Source organism: Triturus cristatus, chromosome 12, assembly GCF_964204655.1.
Source record: "Triturus cristatus chromosome 12, aTriCri1.1, whole genome shotgun sequence".
NCBI classification, from domain to species: Eukaryota; Metazoa; Chordata; class Amphibia; order Caudata; family Salamandridae; genus Triturus; species Triturus cristatus.
The window spans coordinates 429,072,568-429,098,302 of NC_140595.1; the positions used below are offsets into that span (position 1 = coordinate 429,072,568).

At 45.1% G+C, this 25,735-nt stretch overlaps 1 protein-coding gene across 1 annotated transcript in view; it reads right to left on the reverse strand.

The window, feature by feature from the left end:
- The window catches only part of GAN (gigaxonin), a 290,872-nt gene that overhangs the window by 141,344 nt on the left and 123,793 nt on the right, over positions 1 to 25,735 (reverse strand). The window contains exon 4 of the mRNA XM_085638473.1: positions 14,485 to 14,702. Coding sequence (XP_085494599.1) covers positions 14,485 to 14,702 — 218 coding nt within the window. The remainder of the gene's footprint in view (positions 1 to 14,484; positions 14,703 to 25,735) is intronic.

The window sequence follows — 25,735 nt, forward strand, 5'->3', positions numbered from 1 at the left end:
AAATCAACTGGAGGATCCCAGAAATGCAGATTTGTAAAGACATTTTAATTTTTAATTCAACCATAAACAAGCCTTAGCAACGTAAAGTTTGTAAAAGTTAGTTTGATTATTCCGGCACTGCTTGGGTGACCGGCTACCTCGGGATAGCAGTCCATGTAAAGTCGATGTAAATGAGAAGCTTGAGAAGACGCTGATGACTGGCCCTAGTTGACCTCCTCAATAGAAAATACCAAGACATTTAAAGGAAATGTGTGTATGTCACCATTTCCAGAAAATGCTTTGGCATTGTTGGGGTCAACAGAAAAATCTTAGATGTTGTTCAAACAGAGCTGGGTGGGTCAGACCGAGGACTCTCAGTGCCGAGCAATGCTTTGAGATTAACTTAGAAAATCCAGACACTAGAAAAGGAATATTAAGTATATACACCCCAATGATCTGACATCCCTATGCAATAATATCTTGCCTCCTACGGAGGTCATGTCAGATGTCCCTGACCTTACAAACCACTACAACAAATCCATAACGACCATTCTTCTTATTTAGAACAAGACAAATGAATAGATTACATTTCATCATCTGACAGTTGTATAATCTCGCTTCAAGGTTATGCCATCAACAATTTATAACTCAGTTCATTTGCCACTGTACATTATGACATTATGATTGTATTCCACCTCTCCAATAGCCCCCCCCTTTATTCAATAACTTCTTCCAACTCGGACTGCTCCACCCTGACTCTGGGGCTGAGTATGGGTGACCTCTGTATTCATTCCATTTGTTCTACACCTTTCCCCATTTCTGAGGGCAACCTCTGTTAGTGTAGACCGTGTTTTCAGCCACCAGGCACCAGTCCATGTCCCTCTTCCAATAATTGAGGGTCGTTGTCGTATCAGTTCCCGAATTCCACGCTAGGATTCTTTTGGCAATCCTCAGCGCTAGGGTTACTCCGGTTTGCTCCCTCTCCCCAGGTCTGTCACATCCCATACATTAGGCAGGCACCATTTTGCTGTTCTTAGGAGCTCAACCTCATATACCTTACCCAAACACTGTTATTGATAGCCAGTAGGATTAGATTTGGGGGCAGGACCATATTATATGAAAGCATGTGCCCTCTTGCTCGCAACCCCTACAACAGAGTGCATCAGGTCGCCTCCCATCTTAACAATGTGGTGCAGGAGATCTAGGCTCTGTAGAGTATTTAGAGTTGTACCAAGCGAAATCCGGACCTAACCGCAACTTCCCGAGGGGAAGCAATAGCCTCCGGCCAGTCATCTTCCTTCATGTCTGTAATATCATTCTACCTAATCTCCCGCAAATATCTTTCTACTTAATCTCCCGCAGTTGAATTAGCATATTTGGTGCATTATTCACAAGCTTTTAGTAAGTTACTGAGATCGCCTTTAGTGTGATGAGTTCTTCAAACAATCAGCTCTCAAGGGGCAAGGATTCTGGTAGGGTTTCTCCCTTCGGTAGTACTGCCTGTAGGGCATGTCGAATTTAGAGGTATCGAAATGCCTCTGTGAGGGCAAGGTTTTGTGAAATTTTCAGATCATCAAAAGGTGGTATACCCCCTGCCGAGCATATGTCTCCCACTGTCGAGAGGCCCAGTAGGTCCCATTTATCGAATCTCTGCCTTTTGCCCAAGTTTCTTAGGAGGTCAGAGTCCCACAAGGGAGTTGCCAGGGTGATCTGATCTTTCCATCCAAAATTGTTGTGTAGAGTGCCACATTTGGACCGTCAGTGCCGTTAAACCAATCAGGGGATTTTTCTTCTGGGAGGTATAGAGGGCACACAGGTATCCCCTTGGCTGTAGGACCAAACACACAAGTTACTACTTGTGTAACAATATATCTGTAAGAGACATTAGTTAGTGATAGATTTCTTACCTTAGAATATCCCCAGGCGTCAGACTGGATCCGGAAAGTTTTTTGTCAGCAGTACCCCTGCGCGTCGGTAGGTGGCGTCGTGCGGCTAAGCGTCCGTCACTGGCGTCGTAGGCGTCGAGATGACGTCACGGAGGCTACGTCAGTTCTGTACACGACTTTCCGCACCAGGAAAGCAGAGCCATGCAAGAAACTGACCACTGGTGCCATGAAACTAGGGCCCTGAAAAGGATGACCTTAACCCTAGAAATCAGTTAGCAGAACAGGGGAGGATGGGTGGGGCGGTAAGGAATCTATCACTAACTAATCTCTTACAGATATATCGTTATACAAGTAGTAACTTGTGCATCTGAAAGAGACACGTTAGTGATAGATTCCTTACCTTAAAATAGATACCCCAGCAATACCAACTCCGGTGGTGGGTCTGCGAACAAGATTACACCAGAAAGTCACAGAGAACAGAACGGCCAAAGAAGCAGTCTCCCCGAACTTGACTGTCAAGGCAGTAATGTTTGGTAAGCGTGTACAGCGAGGCCCACGTAGCTGCCTGACAAATGTCCTGCAAGGGAACGCCGTGTCCCACGGCAGTAGTGGCTGCCGTTGCCCTGGTAGAATCGGCACACAGCCCCACAGGAGGCTACTTTTTAGCCAACGAGTAACATGCTTTGATGCACAGAACGACCCACCCAGAGATGGTTCGTTTGTGTACGGCCCGACCTTTTTTGGCACCCACGTAGCCAACAAAGAGCTGGTCATCCATATCTGCGCTTCAGATAGAACGAGAGCGCACGTTTTGGGTCCAGACGGTGGAGCCTCTCTTCCTCTTTCGAAGGATACGGAAAGAAGGTGGGTAAAGTGATGGTCTGCCCGATGTAGAAGGGCGTGACAACCTTTGGCAGGAAAGAAGAACAGGTCCTTAAAACCACCTTGTCCGGATGAACAGAAAGGAAAGGAGGTTTAGAAGAAAGAGCCTGGAGCTCACTCACTCTTCTGGCAGAGGTAATAGCTACCAGGAAAGCCGTCTTGAGAGTGAGAAGACGTAATGGACAGATATGAAGGGGTGCAAAGGGAGCGCACATCAGAAAGGTCAAGACAAGATTTAAGTCCCACTGAGGCATTATGAAAGGCACGGGAGGAAACATGTGTGTAATGCCTTTGAGGAAGCGATTAACAACCAGGGACTTAAAAAGAGAAGGCTGATCTGGAAGCCGTAGAAAGACGGAGATGGCCGAAAGATAACCTTTGATAGTGTCCAGAGCAGAACCCTGCTGGGCCAAAGAGAGAAGGAACAGAAGGACCTCGGAAAGAGGGGCAGAAAGGGGATCCACAGCCTTTGCTGTGCACCATGCCACAAATTTGTTCCACCAGCAGGCGTATACCGTTTTAGTGGAGGGATGCCTGGCTGCCAGAATGACATCACAGACTTCGGGAGGAAGATTGAAAGCTGTCAACTGCTGCCGATCAAACTCTATGCATGGGGGTGGAGGCTGAACAGGTTCGGGGGGGGGGGGGGGGGGGAGGAAGAGAGTTTGAAAAGTTTCAGTGCTCTGTCCATCATCTCCTTGTGTTTGCTTGGTTCGCCCTAAGTTGGCAGGGTATGCCCAGACGTGGGTCCCTTGCTCACTTTGCCACTGGATTCAAGCTAGCATGGCTGATGAGGGGTGTTACCACGAAACCGGTCCCAGGATGCTTGTTTCTGGTTCAGGAAAGATCTGGCTTGGCAGTTTGTGCTGGACTGTTCCCATGAGGCACAGGGTCAAGACTGATTAGCATATAACTGGATCTGAACTGAGGTGACAAAGTGAGCTAAAGAACGATGATGGATTCAACGCAAATCTGTGACTGGGGGCGAGTTTCTGAAAAGTTTCAGTGCTCCATCCATCATCTTGTGTTTGCTCCACTAATGGCGTCCCTTAATTCTGCTGCAAGACTCAACATTGGATCCAAGAGATACAACCACCTCATTTTCAATCTAAAGGCACTAAACTGGCTACCATATGAGGCAAGGATACAGCTGAAAATTGCTTGCTTGACACAAAGCATTACACTTCAACACACCAAAATACATAACTGACAAACTGGAGCCGTTTGCGGCTGCAGATCCTTTAGGAGCGCCATCACTTTACTGTTAAAACCTCAGAATTTTCGGTAAAAGAGAACCTACATCAGAGCCTTCTCCAGAATGGCCCCTAGAATTTGGAACTCTCTTTCTCCTGAAATCAGACTGAACCCGTCAACCACTTCATTAAAAAAACAGAAATCAAACTGTTTTTGATTAACAAAACTCTGCCCTAGAAGTTCTTTATGACTCAGAATATGGACCATTTGATGACACAGTGTCTCCACCTGGGCTCTCATCAACGTCTAGGTGTTTAACTCACTGACCTCCTCCCAGTTTGCAACGGGTATGGACAGCATTTGTATCGCTTGGCTGTCATGTTCTCTTCTTGCCTAACCAATTGTAAAGCACTCTGATACCATACTGGGTTCAAGTCCGCGCTATATAAAACTTTATAAATAAATAAATCCCTGTACTAGCACCCTATTCTCAAGGGTTCACAAACTGCAACCAGCCTAATTAATATTCCTTAGGCAGGTCATTCTGCCATCCCTTGTGAATGGATGATTTGCAATGTGACCTACTAGTACATGGGTCGGATCACAAATTGCATTTTCTTTCGCAAACCAGTTAGTGTGCAAACTGCACATGCATGGTTTGAGAATGGAAATTATATGTTGGGTTCTAAGTTCTCCATGATCGGAACCCATTCAAGGATACAGATTAGTTATCCAATGTTTAACGCTTATCTTTCTGAAGTGGCTGTCCTGCTGGTCTGCCCAAATGTTAACATTTCTCAAAGCTGTAAAATACTGATTCATGACCAAGTAAATTCAGTAAAAAACAACATTTAAAAAAAGTCCTCAAAATAAGTTTATTTCTGGCAGTCTATAAATTCAATCTTTACTCCAAGTGACTCTGGTGATCAAATCAATAAAACAGGTCACTTCAAATGATCTTCGATTGGCCTTTGCGATAGGACAATCTAGCTATTGCTTATAATCAGGCAGACTGCATCTTAATTTCCACAATTACAGTATTGCGGTCAGGGAGGGCGGAATCATACTCAATTACAGATAAGTCCTTTTACAACGTTTCCGATATCAAAAGTAAGTTCAACTTCTTGTTTCGCAGAGGGCTGTAAAAGTCACCGTAACGAGAGTCTGCAGATTTATGAGTCTGCACTGGAGCTATTTGCCTCTCCTACTAGGGAACATAATACGTTCCCATTTTCAGGTGTACAAAGATAATGTAAAACTACTGTTTTCCCTCGTCAAAAGCCTAGTTTTGCTATACAGCATAAGAAAGGTGTTTAACCATACTTCTGCCCCCAGGAATACTAGAGGTTACATCACACTCTGGCTACAAAACATCAGTTCAACTCCTTCTGCTCCCTAGATCCAGGATAGATCCAGGATACAGGATGACTGTTCGAAACTCCCCCTCCCCCTTTGAAACTTGTTGTTTGCTAGCTCCTTAGGCCCACCAACTTAGCAGTGGCTCCTTCCCAATTCATCACATCCTCTTCCCACACATTTAGATATTTGGCAAGGATCTTAGAAAGTCTGCTTAATACCATATCACAAAGGGGCGGAACACCATAATCAACTGCATTTGTAGCTTGTTAGTACACACAGGGAAGTAAAAACTGACCTCTTCTCCACGTAACTGTCATTAATGATTTCCTGACAACACTGTAGTCTTGAATCCAACCTGCCTCTTCCTTCCCAGACCCCTTTACTACATGCATATGTACCTTTCCCCCATTGTGAACCACTAAGTACTCCTCTGCATTTGGAGTCTAGATTCATATTGAATAAATACTCCCAATAAAGGAAAAATTTAATTTTGCTTGTAATACATTTCTGAGTCCAGCCAGAAACTTTACTTCTAAAACATCCTAAACCAAAAGTCCTAGGTGAAGGAAAGTTGGATCCATACCATATTCTCAGGATAACCAGTCATAAAAGGCATGGTGCAATAGTCGAGTATGTGTTCTGTTACAGACACAGTAGTGTCCACAAAAGTTGTTCGCTTCTCTCACCTAAGAAATTATCTTTGTAGTCTTTACAGTCTCATTACTCGTTCAAGCTGTGGGCCCTAAACACAAAACGATTTATTGACATATACCCATGTTCATGGCATACAGGACTGTTTTCGCCTCACAGCGGTCTACTACAGGCACGACAGACAAAAGTGGTTTTACTATTTAGTATTTCTCTGCAGCAACTGCATAGGATTATGGAGTGGAAAATCCTTGGCAAGGGCTGGCGAATTGGAGGAACAAGGGCTGGGGAATTGTTAGTTTGTGAATGCACACAACCATAGGAGTTTGACACGACTCACAAACTGCTATCTGACCCTTTCCCATCATGAAGATAGGTTAACAACCCTTACATGGTGGGAAGGCGTATGGTGGTGGGAAGGCGAATGGTGCACCCCAAACCAGCGAGGTTGTAGGGGGAAGTAGTTTCTTATTGGGGCAAACAAGAGGATGAAGAAAGAAAAAAAAAATATATGCGTTTGAACAAAAGGTTACCTTTTACGAGTGTGCAAATTTACACTGTTCGTAATCATGTATTAGGAAAAGAGATACCAAACAAAGGCACAAAAGAAAAAACTCACGACTGGCACATCTTTACAGTTTGTACTTCTGCAGTTTGTCAATATTGGAAAGTCGCACATTTACGTTCGTAGAGAATATAAATTCTATGGGTGTAGCTTTAAGATTTCCTTTGAGAATAGTGCACTGTGAATGTGTACATCTTTCCCGTCCTCATATTGATAGAAGAACTAAATCACTGCTTCCAGTATTGGGTAGTACAATGTTAATACTAGAATACCCTGCAGTAAAAGCTTGGCCAGATGGAACCAACAGCCACTTGTTTTCAGTTCTAAAATGAAAATCAGTTGAAAAGGGTAAGAAGGGTCATTCCACGCATGCCTTCGCTTGCTCTCTGCACTGGAGCATGGCCAACAATAAAAGCTTGAAATAGGCCACTTTCATGTTACGCTACGTCAATTACTGATCAAAGAGATTTATGTAACTGAATCTGGCAGGGTCCTGACGCTGAGTCAGCAATCTGGTTTCTTAGAAGATGGCTGCCCAGCGTCGGCCATGTTTAATTAATGTTGTTCTGGCAACCTGCCAGAGCACTGGTTAACAGTGGCACCGGGTCACCTTATATTAAACCTCGTGAATTATTTAAAGCAGTGTATATTTTCAGACAAACCATAATGTGCCTTTTCCAGAAATATCACAGGAGTTGCATTTTAGGATCTTACAGAACTCTTTTAGCCAACAAACAAAGCTTTTTCACAGCAAAGCTCTTGGGAAATGGAGAGCAGGCAGGCACCTTTCGGTGGATCACTTGAAGCCATTTTTCATTTTCTAGGATGTAGCACAAGAGCTTTCAAAGAGCAAAGCCCTATGGGCATTTGTTTATGGACGAGTCATCCATGCAACTGCAACATTCTGCATTCAGGCACTGGGTGTACCAGGCACAGGGCCTATTTGGTGGGCACACTGTGAAGTAGAGTGAAGGAGCGCAGCAGCACGTGAATGACTTTGTTTTTTGTCTACAATCTACACGGGAAAGACATATCAAAAGTATGTGAGATTAAAGTGCCTGATGTACAAAGCCATTTTGGATGACTAAATTACTTTTTTTAAATGTACACATTTTGCGATTTGGTAACAGGATACCGAATCCTAGAACAGGCTTAGAAATTAAATCAAAATCGCAGTTTGAAAGGGGGATGTACAAAGCATCCCTTACAGATTGCGATTCGAAAAGCTATGTGTCAGTGGTTTGCGACAGCAATTTCAGTCGCAAATCAATGATAATTTGAACAACTCCTAGAGGAGGTGGTAACCTATTCACAAATGGGAAGGGGTCCCTGTTGTAAAAGTTATAAAGAATATAAAGGTTTGTTTGAAGTGGGCAGTGGACCACTGCCACTCAAACCTTTTGTTTAAGTATGTTTCTTAAAAGCAGACTGAGAGGCACTTAAAAAAAGTTTATTTAAATGTGATCATGATGATGGACCCAAACAAGCCACAATTCCTGCAATGGCATACAATACTGGTGAATTGCGAAGTACCTCATTATTATTGATGAGGTAGATTGGACTGCGACCCACAACCATTGGGAATTTTGGGGATAGACTCATTAGTACATAGGATGGTTCGCAAAATTATTTTCCATTTGCAAAATGTTGGTGCGCAATTTGCAAATACTTTTTGCAAATGGATATTTCTTACATCAAGTCCAAAGTAAAGTATTAGTACAGGCCCTTGTGGAAGTGAAACATATAAAATGGTGGAATGGGTGAAGCAGTGGCCGAAGCGAACGTGCTGTGTATAGTCACAAGTACTAGAGGTGGGGAGGGTGATAGTAGCTTATTAGCTCAATTGGTTAACCTCCCTTTATAAAAAATTGTCAAGCTGAACACACAGGTTACAACAGCATAAACGTGAAAAATCACAGTTTATTGACCTTGTAGATGCCACTCAGTAGTATGGAAAATACCTTTAAGGAAAGCCGGGAGTTCATTACAATCTACCTGAGCACTGTGGAAAGAACACTGAGTGTAGACATAGAGAGAGGTTCTGTGAGGCCTTGCACTTGTACTCCATGCCACAGCCACTAAGATTCTGCTAGATCACCTGAATGCTGCGGCAAGACCATCTCAAACAACAGATCACAGAGGAAAGACTGGGAAAGAAGTATTCTGTGGCCAACACTGTTTCAGGATTATCCTTACACAACTTTAAGGTTTGGATGTGTTCTCTCACCAATACCTTGTACAGCCAGAGGTTTTCATATCAGATGTACGATAGTAACATTCCCATGTGTTTTGATACTACTTGTTGAAAAGATTTCAACTTGTGGATGAATACCAGTGGTTTTAGTTCAGTCGTTGAAAGGTCGAGAACTTAGCTGAGGTAAACAGCAACTATGCTCATTTCATCCAAACCCTGGCAAGGAATGCTGTGCTTGTGCTTTGCTTTATCACAGGAAAATAAAGCAATAGGATATATTTTCTACCATCTAAGGTGAATTGTGAGGACTATCAATATCTGCTGTCAGAGCCAAGCAAGTTCCTGTCAATTAATCAATCAGTTATGACAATACAGATTATGTGCAATTAACTAAATAAAGAACTCCCAAAAATAGGTCTCCAAAAGTTCAGAAAGGACAAAATAGCCCACAACAATGGTGATAAAAATTACTTGGAAGAACCCTGTACAAACACTCAAAGCACTCCTCTAGTTTCCCATATGAGAGAATAATACTTTGATGAAAGCAACATTTGTGCATGAAACATTCAATAACACATACTGGCAAAACCAATTGATCTGGCTTTCATATTAAGTCCTGACTAAAACAATAACAAAGCCTGCTACGGCGAAAAGAAGAAAAAAATGATCGCTTACTTTATATAATGCATCAATGTGAACAAAAATGTAATGTATAGCGAGTCTGTGTACTTTTGAGATATAAAATAGTATCTCATGCATTGCAATGCAAGTGCTCCACAGAAAGTGGAGGGTAAATGTCATCTGGGTACAGCCAAAGCCCACTCAAATTATACTTTTAAGCAATGGTAACAGTAGGCGAATCACACAGCTACACTGTTAAGCCATACCTAAAAAAGAGGCCGCATTATGTACAGAGCCTATTTCACAACTGTGTATCAGGAAAGGCACAGTGGTTAAGTTTTCAAAATTTGTTGAAAATACTGGCATCTGCAAAATGCACATTTTAAGTATGGCGTCATCTTGGCAGGGGCCAAGGACTGAAATACCTTTTAGCTTTCACTTAGCTCTGGTCATGTGTATCTCAGGTCCAGGAAAGCAGAACAAACTCACCTGGTGCATATGTATTTTTTTGATGCTAAAGGAACTGTACATTTGTTCAGTATTGGACATCATAGCACAAATATAAACAAGGTGTTCTAAAGATAAACTTATCCTTTTGCTTTGGTGTACTGTGAGAGTATGCACAAAGAATGCCGTAAAAGACCCAGGGGCAGTAAAGTTTGACTAGAATGGCATTTAGTAGCTTTATACAAATGTCAAAGACTGTCAGCAAGAGCGCTGAAATTGTGGTGACTCCAAATGTTGTGATTATTTGTTAAAGAGGGGCACAGTGTAAGAGAGAAGTTGGATTCAGCCACGTTTAGTGCATTTATAGAGTAAAAAGAGCAAAAAGCATCCCTAAGGTAATGTTGCGGTGCTTGTTGTTTCTTGAATTGTGCACCACAGAATTTGATAGTCTCTTACATGGAACTCCATCTGAAGACCCAGCAGACCAGTATGACTGATTCCCATCTTTCAGATGAAGCATGGTGGTTTCTGAAATTAGGTCTGTCAGACCATGGATAAAGATTGGAGTCAAACTAGGTATGCGTTTCTATGTGTTTGATCAGGTAATTGGTTGCAACCTTTTACGCTATTTTTATTGCAAAGGGTATTTTTGACTTATCTGTAGTTGAGGAGTGTTTGTTTGCATCAAGTGGTGCTTTCTGAAGAGCGTAGTGATGCACAAGAGCCAATCTTGGCTCATAAAACCTGGTGACACTTCACAGGATATGTGAAACATCTTCACATGTTCCATTACGGTCCGTCTATCAATCTGAACTGGGACAAGGAATGATGAATGATTTGTAAAATGTTCCTTTCCCAGCACGGGTCTCTGGGATGGCCCATAATGGACACTGCAGTTTTGAGAATTAACCTATTACTCAATTAGGTCTCCTCCATAATCTACTAGCCGTGCTAGCACTAGGTGTACCAACTTCACATGTATCTTAAAGGACCTAGTGAGACTTCCAATAAAAAAATACCTTTTCCGTACAGAGAAATCAGTGGCAAGGTCGATGGTCATCATTAACATGGATTACTGCAACAGACAATTAGTGGGTTTTTCGCAACACTCATTTGTCCCTTTGGATAACACAAACTTTAGATAGAGCCCTAATTCTTCCTAGTGCCACAGGTTGGCTAGCTTTACAAAAAAAGCCCATTACAAATTACAGACACTAGTCTTTAAAAGCTGCCCAGGGCTCATCTCCAGACTAGGACTACAACACTGAACTTCAATAACCCTATCCACAGTCACTCAAACGATCCTTTACTTCAAACAGATTACAGTCCCTCTACTTATAGGGTTCCTGACACTCCAACTTGCTTCCTACTCGCATTAGATCAAGCCCCACAACTTAGGAGTTTATTCAGGCCCTAAGAAATAAGCTCCCGGCACTGAAAGGCAGTGTGTGATTTTCGCCTTCTCTAGCCCCAACACAATGTACTTTGAATATTTCAGTCATTATTCTATTGGTCTCTCATTAGCTTGGTCTTTTTTAGATCTCGCCTGAGCCAGCGTGCATGCGCTGCTCTGCGAGACTTTAAGTAAGGGCTTTTCAACTCTCACACATGCTCGTGCTTTTTTTCCCCCCTAACTTTCAATTGGCTTGTGCATGGGTGTTTACTAAAAAAAACAGCATGCAATTGGTCTAAGGCGGGTGATTGTTCCGCCTTCTTTGTTTCGTGGCCTAGGCAGCTCGGGAGCGAGCAACAGCGACATCTGTTTCCAATTATCTTAATTGAAAACAGATGGCGGTCGCTCTGGCCCTGGTGCAAATTCCTTTTGGCGCACGCGCAACACTCCCGGGCTTGTTCCCGTCTTGGATGCGGAGTCACCTCAAAAGCAATGACTGGGACCAAGGACGTAGCGGTAACTCATGCGTCCAGCCCATCTCTTTTTTGTTTTTCTCAGAGGTTGTGTTACGTCACCTCGTGTAGTCACAGAATATGGTAATAAATCCCCAATCCTATTACTTTAACAAAATAGAGCTCAGGTGAAGAAGTACAGAGGTAGGGTAATTTATTTGTATATAAATAGGGTTTAGGTGCCGGGTTACGAAGTCCCTGTAAACTCCTCTCAGGGTGAGTAAAGTTCCGTAAATCTTAAATGTCTACGAAGCGCGCCTCTGAGTAATTTTTGGTTTCCATAACATGTGCTCTTTGTTTTACACTCTACGTCTACCACCCAGCAGCGGTGCTGCCTCTGCTTCCAGCGGCTGGGGCACATGTGGACGGACCAGGGAGTCTCACCATGGCCAGGACAACGGTGGCAGCAGCGATGCGCCTCTTCCTCACGCTGGCATTTACAGTAAGTCCTGCGGAGTGCACTGATTCTCGTGCTGTTTTGAGCCACGCTGTGGAGACTTAAGCACCAAAGTTGGAAACTCTCTGTTTTTGCAGGGCTCGTGCTAAAGAGGGGGAGGGGTGGCGAGGAGGTCCCACGCCTGGTTTGATGCCTTCTCAGCAGGGGGAGCGTTACGTGTTCAGGTTGCCTCTCCTCCTCCCCCTTGTCCCGCAGAAGAAACCAGGACAGTAGTGACAGATTTATGGCAGTGGGCCTCCAGAGCACTCGTGTGAACCACTTTTCAAGCGTTGGGACTTCTCGGTGCCAATAGTGGGCTTTGGGTGCTTCGATTTCTGATCAACCCCCTCCAGTACACGTGTTGTAAGGTAATATTCTGCCTCATATGTAGATTACATTGCAGCCTATCGTACGATGCGGACGTCATAGTTTAATGTGTGGCGGGCTGCACAGATTTTACGTCTGGAAGTTGAAATAAAGAAAGGGTTGTCTGCCTTCTACCTCGTGTGTTTTAAAACGTGATAACACTTCCCAAGTTTCAGCTTAAATTGATGGCCCTAAAGCGCTACGTGCAGCGAGGACGTGGCTCCTTCGAGGAGCATGGCTCTTGCTCGTTAAAATGTTTGTGGGCCCCGGTTTAGTTTTCAGGGCTCCCCCTACGAGAGCAAAGTACACTTTAAGGGGCTGCAAGAGGGCTTCCAAGGGGTGGGGGACACATTATACCCCCCTGGGCGAGGCATGCTGGAGCGTGCACCTTCGGAGCCAGTCTCCGCCTCGGCGCCTGCCCCTGCACCTCTACCTGCGTCCGGCCGCGGTCTGGTGCCGGCGGCTCCCCGGGGGGCCTTCACAGCTTCTCCCTAAGTAGTTAATTGACTGGGAATGGGCGACTGCACCCTGTTCCAGCCGCAGGCCCATATGTTTGCCCTACGCGCCTTACCTGCTCTGTTTTCTTTGCAGCCAGAAAGCTAATCCCTGGGGGTCATCTGGACAGCGGTGTTTGAAGTCCATACAAGGAAATCGCTGCCATATTTCCATTTAAAAAAAAATAGATTTTAGCAATTCTACTATTTTTACCCCTGCCTCGCGAGTTCTAGTCAGATCACAATATTTTTACCTGGTTGTAGAAAGCAATGGGTGGATCGTGAGCATTTGTAAAGTGACACCCTCATGCTGCGAACACTACCTGCGAGTGTTGTTTTTGTTAGCTCGAAGCTCTGCTGTCAATTAGGTGTTCGTAGAGTTTAGGTTCCAGGAATAAGTTGACACCTCTGCAAGGTACTCTTCTTAGGGGCAGGTGAAACCAGTTGGTTACAGTAGTACGTTTAAACTTTATATTACAGTGCAGGGACAATAGGTTTTAAGTTTTTCCCACTAAAAAAGTGTTGTATGCCCAGGTATTGAGCATTGACCATCAGCTAAAAACAGTTTGCAGGCATTGCGTTTTCTTTCTCTTGAAATAAGCTTTGGCATAGCCAATAGGTCTCGCCTTTGGGACCTTTTAAGTATTTAGTTATGCAGCAGGTCCCAAAGGTGAGACTTATTGGCTATGCCAATGTTTGTTACATGTGCCTTCATGTTTGCCTTCGCTGCATTTGCACACAAGCTGAGTTGCTTATTTGAACCACAAATTCTCAGCCTGGTTTGTGTTCGCAACTATTGCCTAAAATGTTATGGTTGCAAACAACACGGCTGAAATGTACCCTTTACAATAATCGCAACAAATGCTCAGATAAAAGGACTAGGGTTACGTGCAGTATTACATTAGTCCTCCAAGAGTATGTAAGTACGGACCTTATGGTCTTTTACTGCCAACCAGGTGATGTGACAAGTATAAACTTTGTAAGTCTTCCTTTTGCAAAGTTTTTAAATTAATTATTTGCATATAAACTTGAAAAGGCCCGAACCACACACTTCTAACAAGCTGCACTCTGGATAACTGTAGAACTGAATACATTACCTAGGATCTTAGAACGGCTTGGGGCGAAAAGCCACAATCTAAAGAAGAGAAATATTCAGTCTGTCTGGGACAGGTAAAAGGTCGGTGAAATCAGATCTATCAATCAATCAGTGTTTGTTAAACGAGACTATTCACCCGTGAGGGTCTCAAGGGGGTGTGGGGTGGTTTGGAGGGAGGGTGTCTGCAGGTCCTGATGGGTGTTGAGGTTCAGTCGAAGAGACAGGTCTTGAGATCCTTCCTGAATCGGTCAGCGAGCTAAATGCAGAAATGGGCTACACTAAGAAACCTCTAAGATTTGCATGAATATTATTTTCTTCTGAATGCCACTGCAGAATAATGTTTGTGAGAGCCTTTAAACTAAAGGCTTTTACTTTCGACACGACTATTCCTTCAGATCATGTATTTACTTACACTCTGTCTTCACCACCAACAGTCACTATGCACTCAGAATAACCTCTGGGTTTGAAAGAAGCCAGAAGTGCCTCTCCCTGCTGAGGTTGGCTGAGGGGAATGTTGCTGCACTCTTTGATAATCTCCCGTACCAATGGCTCATTCATCATCTGCTCTCTCAAATACGTGGAGTCCAGGCCAGCAACCCACAGTGCAGACGTGACGTCCTTCATATGCACCTATGGAAAGAGAAACAAAACGAAGATAGAAACATCATTTTAAGCTTGCAAAGTCAAATGAGATTTTTGGGAAAAATAAACGATTCTTTATTCAGGTTTATGGCTTTAAAATCTGCATACATCGTCAATAAAGTCACAATAGGACCTTATAGGTAGGCCAGACATTCCATATGAAGATCATCTTTTGTTTGGCTAATAACTTTGGCACCAACCATTTGACAAACCTGCATGAAAAAGGAGAGGTCCCAAAAGTGTGATCCCTCACATTAATTCCCATAGAAAACATTGCTCTCTATTACAGAAATACAGCTGAATTAAATTACACCAAATCTGGCAAAAAGTTTGAACTTTACTCAGAAAACATGTGATTCGGTATAAATATCTGGATGGTTGCCCCCATGGGGCCAGATAATCAAACAAGCATTGGCAACGCCAATAGGTCTGGTGTTGGCTGCCTGCCTTTTACCATGCTGGTTTTGTTATGTTAACTTACAAAACTTTATTATTGAGGGCATTGCCAGGCCTTCATCAATCTAAAAAAGTAAAAGAGTGGCTAAAAGCAAACATATTTTTTGTCTCAGGAAACACATGTTGCAAGAATGGTTCCTGACACTTAAGGGAACAACTTTGTGTGTGAATGTGCTCCTTGTGAAAGGGCAGAATGCTGTCACTCACAGTGAAGTTAGAAAATGGATTAAGTGAGTGACCCACTGCCCCACGCTGCATGGCGTATTGGGCGGAAGAACAATGTAAATGATACAATAACAGATCAATGCATGAAGGGGGTTGGCTGAAAGCCCCAATAAATATATTGTATATATAAATTTAGTAATCCAATAGGTTTATCCTTGGCAAAAAGTTTTCTTTACAACAACATCACAGATAAATTAAAAGAATTTTAAGAAGTCAAAACAATGCTGCCTAAACCTGGTGGTTGTATGCTTACAATAAACATAAGTAGAAAAAAAACTAAATAGTGCACCGGAGTTTGCCAATGCTATTTTCAAGAATGGGTTACATCCTTTAGCGAAAATCTGCTGATTACCAATAAAATAATTGCAACAATGATGTCCCCAGGGCCCACAATGGCTCAGGGAGGGGACCCCTACTCACGCCCCTCCACATATATCTAACAAAATAAAAGTCAAACAGCTGCCATTTTTTATTGTCGCAGTTCGACGGACAGCGGCAAAACTAGAAGATTTTTTATTTGCCCCAGGGCGTCCCTCTGCCTGACCCCCCCGCCCCACCCCACTGATCCCCACCCAGGCCTAGATGGCAGGGTAGCCCTATACTGCCCTCATATATATATATTTTCTTTTCCTTCAGGACAGGGGACTACGTCCCAGGGTCCTGCAATGGCTACCAGCAACATTATTCTCATGTTGGTGGCAGCCAATCAGAGCGCTCACTCCAGCTGGAGGATGTCTCCCGTGGGAGAACAGTGGCTCAAGGGAAGAAACGCTTCCTGGATGTCATAACGTACCTGGTCGGGACGAGGGGGGAAGAGGAGAGCGAGGACACCTTCCCCCCTTATGTCTCTCTCTTACTCTGGTTTCAGCCTCCCATACCTTTAGTCGTAGACAAACTGGAGGATGGCTTCTCTCGACTTAACTTCCTGGACGGCGGGTCGTCTCACGTAATGGAGTCACATGGGCCTATCAGCAGCCCAGACAACCCTGCAAGGAAGTTGTTATAATCTCCTTCCTTTATTGGTACATTCTGTCACCCCTTTCCCTTGACCCAGTTGGTAGCACCCTTGTTCTGTTTGCCAACATTCCACAGCTGACTTCAGCTGACTGGAACTTGTGGTTGTGTGAAGACGAATAAAGAAGATCTCTGAAACAACCTACGCTTTGTCCTCTTTTGTAACACTGGAGAAGTTTCAGCGTGTGGGGACGGTTCACCACCACCCCCAAAGCTTTCTCCAGTGTCAGCTGTATGAATTCTACAATTTACTTGTAAGTACCAACCTGACTTCCCTCAGGTCTTCTGCTCCTGCTGATCTGCGACTGTTTCGTCACTCTACTATTGCGTGGCTGTGTCCTCTTCTGCTGCATTTTCCACCCTGCGATTGGGATTGAGATATTTGCTTTGCCTGCGGCGATCGCTGCCTATTGCCACTCTGTTGAGCATTTTCCTTCCTGCTCTTCCATGGTGACCTCTGCGGGTGTATTGCCAGTCTTCGCGCCTCCTGCTGCCCTGTGTGGAAGGTTCATAAGCGCGTTTTCCTTGCGCTTCCTTCGCAGCTGTTGTTCCATCGTTGCCCTGCACTGGGTCAGCCGTGTTTGTGAGGTGCCCTGCCTCGCGCTGCCAGTCCAAGCTCCCACGGGGGCCAGCGTCCGCAACCCTTGAGGCGTTCCTTCTTTGCTTCTGTGTAGGAGTGTTTCCATGACTGGCTGACTCGCGCTGCTGATCTGAGTTTCCTTGCCAGTTACCGCGACCCTTGAGGACGTTCTTGCTTCGCCTCAGTGTGGGAGCGTTTCCGGGCCAGCTGACTAGAGGGGTGCCGTTCCTCGGTGCCACTAGAGGAATTTCCTTTGCCATAAATTTTCATTTACGGACACCCCTCAGCCTTCCTTCCTGGGCGGGGCTGCCTCACGGTACGTGCTTGAGAGAAACACCGGATCATCTCTACACGCCCTTCAGCCACTCCTTGCTGGGTGTGGCTGCCACAAGGACGGCTTTGGGTCTTGTTCTGCTGTTCCTTCAGCCACTCCTACCGGACGTGGCTGCTTCAAGAGATAGCCTTCTGAGGAGTTTCTGTTCCTCTCTGCCAGCAAGTCACTGTACGCTGACGGGCACAGCTGTTACCTGCATACTTTCACAGCATGGGAGCCTGACTCCGCTGTGAGGTGCCTTCTTCATCGTGTTTTCACTGCCTGTTTTGCACGCTGACGGGCACAGCTGTTCCTCATTTTCTTCACAGCGTTACGCTGTGTTTTACTTCATTCTCTGCCTCTTTCACGCTGACAGGCACCGCTTCCTACTATTGAACTTCTACCAGTCTACCTTCGTTTTTCACCCATAGTGGGAACTCTCCATTGTACATGTTTATTAACTTATTGTTGGACACTGGTGTTCTTATTTAGAGAAGTACCCTAGCATTTCTCTGCATTGGTGAAACATATTTACTTCCCTTTATGGTCTTCCTGTGTACAAACATGGCAACAGCTAACATGTCTCAACCTCCACCTTTCCTAAACGAGGAGGGCAAACCTTTACTACCATGGAAGCAATAGTTTGGTTTATTAGAGTCCTACCCAATTGCCACTGGTTAGGAGAAATTTTCTTCATTGTGTAAACTTCATACCCTACTGCACAACTTCGGTATCGAGGGCCGTAAGGCAAATTATATCTCCGTCTCCTTAGGAGGGGAAGGTGATAGTGAAGAGGATGAAAATGTTTACCAGGTAGCAGTGAACAGACTGGAAAAACACTTTGGTAAGAAAATAAATGTGGAGTTAGAAAGGCATACGTTTTTTCAAGGACACAAGGTAAAAGTGAAAAAGTTAAACCTTTCATTGCCGCTTTAAAAGGCCTAGCGATCACATGCAAGTTTGAGTCTCTTCAAGAGTCCCTCATCAGGGATCAGTTGGTTGGATGCACCAACAACCCTAAGATTCAGGAAAGACTTCTGGTAGCTAACAGTGATCTCAAAGAGGCCATTGACATAGCTGTGGGGATTGAGCATACCGCTGACTGTATGGTTGCCATGAAAAGGGTTGGGGGGGCAAATCCACTTAAGTCAATGCTATAAGCAAACACGATGGGGGAAAAGAAGTAAAGAGTAAGACAACCAACAACTTCCCTTCTGGTACCAAAATCAAGTGTTACAGATGTGGGAGCCCGAGCCACCTAGCTAACAATCCTGTGTGCCAAGCCCGTTCTGCCACTTGCCATAAATGCGGGAAAAAGGGGCATTTAGCCAGGGTATGTAGAGAACAGCGATCCCAATCGGTCTTGTCGATTGATCAGGACTCCCCTTCTGACACTAAATTAGTCTTTCAACTTAAAGATACCAATGACACCACCAATTTTCCCTCTTGCAATATCATTTTGGACAAGAAACCAGTGACTGTTTTGGCAGATTCTGGTTTCCCATATAACTTAGTGGATGCTAATCAATCAATTAGCTTTATTCGGCAATTAAGTCCTAAAAGCACATTTACAGACATTACATATAAATACACATAAATTACCTAAAAAGTTAAAATTGCAATTAAATTTATAAATGACCGACGAGCTTAGATTATAGAATATAAAAGTTTAAAAAGATAAACATGTCGAGTTGTAATATACAGAAGGTAGCTAAATGTTACATTCACACCCCAACTCTCCAGCTCTTGACATCAAGGTATTTCTCCATGGGAAATTTGCAAGATCAATGCTAGATCAAAAGAAAGGAGTTGGCAGGTAACCTCAGGGCTTTTGATCTTATACTCCAGGCCCATCCTAGGAATTTGGCCACTGATATACATGTTGGGGGAGTAGGATCGGTGCACAGAATGCGAAGAGCTATGGCATATCTTCTGATACCCAAAAGCTTGCAGATTGGTTGTATCCATCTTTTACGAGGTACCACATACATAGGACAGAAAAATAGAACATGTCCGATATTTTCACATAATTCAGCACATCTGTAACACTTATCATTTTTACTGCCTTGCCTCCCCCATCTAAAGGTGAATTCTGCTATGGGTAATGTGCCCACCCGTAACTGGAAATATAACTTACGATCAGAAGTTTTTTCAATAATATCCCAATAATCCTCTAAGTGGGGAAGAACTTTTAGATCAAGAAAACGGGCTGTTAAATGGGTAGAAAGGCCATGGGTGAATTCCAACTTGTAAACCCATTCCCAATACATATTTTTTAGGTTTCTTTAGATGGGAAAACAGTGTTTGCAGGGTTTTTCCAAAGATCTAACAGGCCTAAGCTTCCCAGAATAGATTTTATTCCTAACAGCCATGGTATTTTTAGGGACCTGTCAGATTCTATGATGTCCATAAAGCCACTCCTATAATGAGTTAATTCATCAGTACACCAGAGACGACGCCAGTATAGTATTGGACGTAACCTCACCAGGTGCTCCAGGGGTTTCTTGCCCAGGTCCAATAATAGCGGCCGCAGTGGTGTACTGGAAGGAAGGTTTGTGACTTTACGCAAAAAGGCATTTTCTAGAGCTTTCAGGCTATTCAGGTTGTTAAAGCCCCAGAGCTCAGCCCCATAGAGGCATGAGCCCAGGACCTTAGTTCCATAGATTTCTAAAATTGGGGAGATTGGCTTGGTAAGTGAGGTTTTAAATCTAGCCAGCAATGCCCCTGCTTTTTATTTATGTTGTAAGCCAGCACGATCTAATTGACAACCCCATCGCATATCTTTTTGCAATGTTTTCCCTAGATATGTGAATGATGACACTTCCTCCAAGGGCAGCTTGTTCATGTATATTTTCCCTCTAAAGGTTTTTGATCCGTTAAAAGACATGAACTTCGTCTTCCCCGTATTTACCTCCAGACCCCTCTCAATGCAAAATTCTTCAAAACACCCAACAGCCTTCTGCAAACCGCTAGGGGTCTTAGAGATTATCAGCGTGTCATCCGCAAACATGAGGATAGGGGTACGCACTCCTGCCAAAATCGGCGCATCGGTGGGGGTCCGCGAGAGCCAACCGGCCACCCCATTGACGAAGAGCGAGAACAGGGTTGGCGCCAGAACGCACCCCTGCCTCACTCCCCTGCCAACCGGGAAGTCGCCAGTCACCTCCCCCGGACCACCCCAGCGCACCCCGGCAACGTTTCCCTCATGCAAGCGGATGATCACGGTGAGAAGTTCGGGTGCAATTCCCAATTCCTTCAGGAACTGCCAAAGCTTGCTTCTTGGGACCAAATCAAATGCAGCTTTTAGGTCCACAAAGACCGCATAGTCTTCCAGTGTAGATTAACAAAACGGAAGACTTGGTCGATTGTACTTGTCCGGGAACGGAACCCTGCCTGGATTGGACTTAAGATGTCGTGGTCGTCCATCCAGGTTTGAATTATGTAGAGAAACATACGGCCTACGATCTTTTGGACCGAATCAATCAAACTGATTGGTCTGTAGTTACTTGGGATTGATTGGTCTCCTTTTTTGAATACAGGGACAATTTCAGCGCCCTTCCATGAGGGTGGAATTTCTGCTCCCTGGGCAATTGCGTTGGCAAGTCGCATGATATAGATGGACCAGAGGCTTCTGTCATCAGTAAACACGTCAGCAGGGATGCCATCCATTCCGGGGGCCTTTCCCCGGACAACTCCATCTAGTGCTCTATTCACATCCTTAAGTGTAAATATGGCCTTTTTGTAAAATACATAGGGAAAGGTGTCAGCAGGGGTATTTTGGGTGGGCGCGGCATATTGGGGTTTAAAGTGCTCTAACCAGGCGTTCTGTGGCACACTATTTTGTGGACGCTCTGCTATACCACCCCTATCCCATTTATATGTGTCCCAGAAAACTTTGCTATTCTTGCTTTTTGAGGCCTCAAGAAGATCCTTCCAAAGTTCATTTTCCCAGGTTACCTTTGCCTCTTTGAGAGATTTCCCATAGGTGGATCTGGCAAGTCTTACAGATGTTGGGTCTTTCTGTTTTAGCGCACTACCTAGTTCATCCCGGGCTTTCCTACACTTATTATTATACCAGCCCACTTTTCTTTGGGGCATGGAACTCCTTGTAGGGGCAGGTTTGAGGAAATGTTGCCGCAGGCCCGCAAAAAGCCTTACGTGAATTTCCACTATACGTTGATGGGAGTCCTGACCCTCGGCCAATAAACCCGGTTCTTCTAGTGCAGTAGTGACTTCTTCTTTTATCGCTAGTACAACCTCTGGGTCGTCAGCAACCCGTTCCCATTTTAGGTGGCGCATATCGTTAGACAGGTAGTGCTCTGGCTCGTATATAGTTTGTAGCTTTTCAATAGCGCCAAGTAAAGATGAGTTAAATGATGAGACTAGCGGGTGATGGTCACTCTCGATTCTATGAACTACCTCCATATCTATAAAATAGGGCCAGAGTTTAGCGTGAATCAATAAATAATCAATTCTGCTTGCCCTACGACCGTTATCAAAGGTATTTGAGCCACATTTGTCAGACGGGCTCCTGCCATTGACTGCTCTCAGATGGCTCCCTAGGCATAATCCGCTTAGCTGAATTGCTGCCCCGGACCACCTTTTTACCGGGGCAATCTCAAGGGGTGGAATTCCCCAGCTTGCGTCCTCTTCAGCAGTAAGCTGGGATATATCATGGTCCAGGGGCTCAAACGAGGCATTAAAGTCGCCTGCTATGATAGGTAAGTAGTTTGAAGGCAAAGAGTCTATTAATTCTTCCAGTAGTTGAACTACTGGGGACTTTTTCCCCCCCGGCTGACCTCGTGCGTAAACATTAAAAATTTCGAGGTTTACCCCGCCCTTTGAAGCAATCTTTACAGATAAGATGTCTTCACTAATAATAGAACTTTGGGTGACACGACATCCTAGGTTTTGTTTGATCCATATAGTTAGTCCTCCTGATGGGCGACCTCTACCTCTTTTTAAGGCTGGGATATAATAATTGAGAAAACCACTGCATAACAGGGGATCTGTCAGCCAAGTCTCTTGAAAGAGACACGTATCAAATTTTGATATAAAGCCCAGCCAATCAGGATCTACTATTTTTTGGCCTAGGCCTGCTATGTTCCAGGACATTATTAACAATTGTCCATTTGCGGACAGTCAATCCTTATAAGGTCTTGGGATCCCTTGTGATTGGCTAGAGCTTTCCTTTGCTAGAGGAATCAATTTGTTAGTACTACTAGTACTTGCATTAGTAGAAATATCTACCTCGACATTACCCGTTGTACCAACTGCCGCTGTAACAGAACTCAATGGGGCTATACGTCCGATCCCGGGTGGTGACCGGTATGTTTCCCCCAGCTGGCACAGGACCGGTGATGTTTGATTAATAATGTCTGTGCCAGCATTATCGACCTCAGTTGAGATAAGACTAGCTGCCCGTTTTTCTACAAAAGTTACATCTACGTTGCATGGGTGTTTCCTTGGCCTAGCAGAGTTTGGTCGTCAATCACAGTCTTCCAGGCCAGAGGACCTAATACTATCGGACTGTGCATTTGGGCATCTATTATTCCTAGACCATGTACCAATATCTCTGTCGCCAGAATCTACTATATTGGGCTGTTGATGGTTGCCATAAAAGAAGGACAAATGCAGAGAGAGAATAGGAGAACAGAAGTTTGAATTCGGCCAGTGGCAAATATGCTCAACTGCCCTTAGATCTCTAAAGTTGATAATTACACAATCTCCTTCTATTTTTTTTCTTTTTTGGGCCCACCCAGTTGACTCGGCGTACAAAGAGGATTTCTGTTGATACATTCTGGGGTAAGGGGCGATTGCGATTTAACCAATACACACACTTATTCTTCAGATCCCTATGGTCTTCCCTAGTGTGTAGACCCAAGGGCTTGACTCCTGCCAATATTATCACATACGGGCTTGACTCAGGGGGGAGGTGTATGTTTGGGTGTTTCCTTGTTGCTACGAGGCTATGAGCTTACCTTTCTGCTTCTTTTGTCACCTGGCTACTAATAGTTATCGCTTGTGGATTCCCCCCGCTCTCCGGGTTACCTACATAGGGGGTGTGCATTGTGTTCCCAGTTACCTTTTCAGACTGGTTAGTTTTAGCAATAGTTGGGTTGATAATGGGTGCAGTATCAGTAATTGGGACATTTTTGTTTGGAGGTTTCTCGGTAGGTTTCTCGCACCCCCGGCAGTTGATGACATATTTCTGCCGGGACTGCGATGAAGAACACATCAGCTCCAAACAAGTCAGTCTATTTTCTATACTATCCAACCTGTCATAAATTGGTTGGCAAGTTTTATAAAAAAAAATTGTCTCCAATTTCCCCCAAAAATCTTCACCCGAGTTTTGCAGGTCCTTAGGCGGGGTCAAAGAAGGCAACATTGGGACACTCTCCCTCCCACTAGCTGAAGTTACTCCTTTGGGATCAGGAATGTTCACATGTGTGGCCCCAAGGCTGATTCTTCTGGACTTCGCTATGTGTCCGGCATTTAGCGGTTCATTCCGCTTTCTCTTGGTTTTCTGGGTTTTCGAGCCTTCTTTGCTTAATGAAATGGGTGCTTTAGCCTTTAAGTTCGTGTCAGACCTAGCCTTTACACTTTCCGACACACCAATGGTTTGAGGTAGATTTGAGGAGCCCTTTTTTGATCTGGTATTGAGGTTAGCTCCCTCAGAATCTGGGATACAGTACACTGGTGAATCGTGACAGGGGGAGTTAGTTCCAGGGGCATCCAACACATGGCGTACGTCGCCGGTATCAGTTCCCGGTTCCATATTACGAACAGGGGAACGTATCTGTGACAAATAGCCCAGCGAGGAGCGTTTGTTATTAAGAGAAGCCAGCGACAATCGCTTCTCAGTAACATCAATCTCCCTGTCCAAAATGGAGGAAGCTCTTACCAAAAATTGGTCAAGTGTACCAACAAGGGACTTCCGACCTGTTACTGGAGCGGTAGTCATCATTCAGGGGGGTTAATTGACTCCTTGCATACAGTCACAATTGTCCAACAAGTACTCTGTGCACAAATCAGTTTTTATTAATTAGTATTGTACATTGGGGGGACTAAGCCCGCTATATTCAAGGAAACTATCAGCAAACACCTTGCAAATATCTAGCAGTAACAGACCTTGTGATGAAGTTCGACGAGGGAGGGCCCGGCCCGGCCTTACACGGTCTCCAACGGGCACAAACGGGCCCGCCCTTGGCCCGGGCCTCGCCCGGGCGCCGCCCGCGCGCGTCCCGTGCTGCGGAGGCTCCTGTGGGCTTTTGTGGGGCCCCGGCTCGCTCCGATGACGTCGAGCGATGCGCCGGGCCCTGGTGGTGCTGGGGGATGTAGTTCTGCAGCCGTTCCCCTCACGGCGTCGATAGAAAGTACCGGGAGCAAGGAGCAGGGGCAGGAAGCAGGTGAGCAAGGGCACACACTCACCCTCCAACGGTCTGAATTTGTGCGTCCCGCGCTGCGGAGGCTCCTGTGGGCTTTTGTGGGGCCCCGGCTCGCTCCGATGACGTCGAGCGATGCGCCGGGCCCTGGTGGTGCTGGGGGATGTAGTTCTGCAGCCGTTCCCCTCACGGCGTCGATAGAAAGTACCGGGAGCAAGGAGCAGGGGCAGGAAGCAGGTGAGCAAGGGCACACACTCACCCTCCAACGGTCTGAATTTGCGCGTCCCGCGCTGCGGAGGCTCCTGTCGGCTTTTGTGGGGCCCCGGCTCGCTCCGATGACGTCGAGCGATGCGCCGGGCCCTGGTGGTGCTGGGGGATGTAGTTCTGCAGCCGTTCCCCTCACGGCGTCGATAGAAAGTACCGGGAGCAAGGAGCAGGGGCAGGAAGCAGGGGAGCAAGGGCACACACTCGCCCTCCAACGGTCTGAATTCGCGCGCGTGGATGCTAATGTTTTCTCCCAACTCTTTCTTTCCTGGCAAGAAGACATACTACCCCCAGATATCCAACTGGGTGGTTACAATGGGGATCCTATACCTTTACTTGGAATGACCACCATGGAGATTGGGTTTAAGGGAAGGAATACTGTGGGCAAACTTTATGTCACCCAGAAAGGATCCAATTTGTTAGGGTGGAAACACCAAAGGGAACTTGGCATCAAGTTAGATTCCAACAGTCCTGACCAAGTTCTTTTGGTGGAGCCGTCGGTTGGGGGATGGATGTGTGCAACGATTTCCCCAAAGTCTTCTCCGAATAGTTGGGTTTACTAAGGAATTACCAACACTCTATTAAGCTAAAGTCTAATGCCAAACCGGTTGCACACAAGGTCAGGCCCATACCTCACATGATGCAAGCTCCCCTTCAAGCTGAGTTGGACAGACTGTTGACACTAGGCGTCATTGAACCTATTGAATGCTCCCAGTGGTTGGCCCCTATTGTTCTCACCACCAAAGCGTCTAGTAAAGACATCAGGTTATGTGTTGATCTAAGA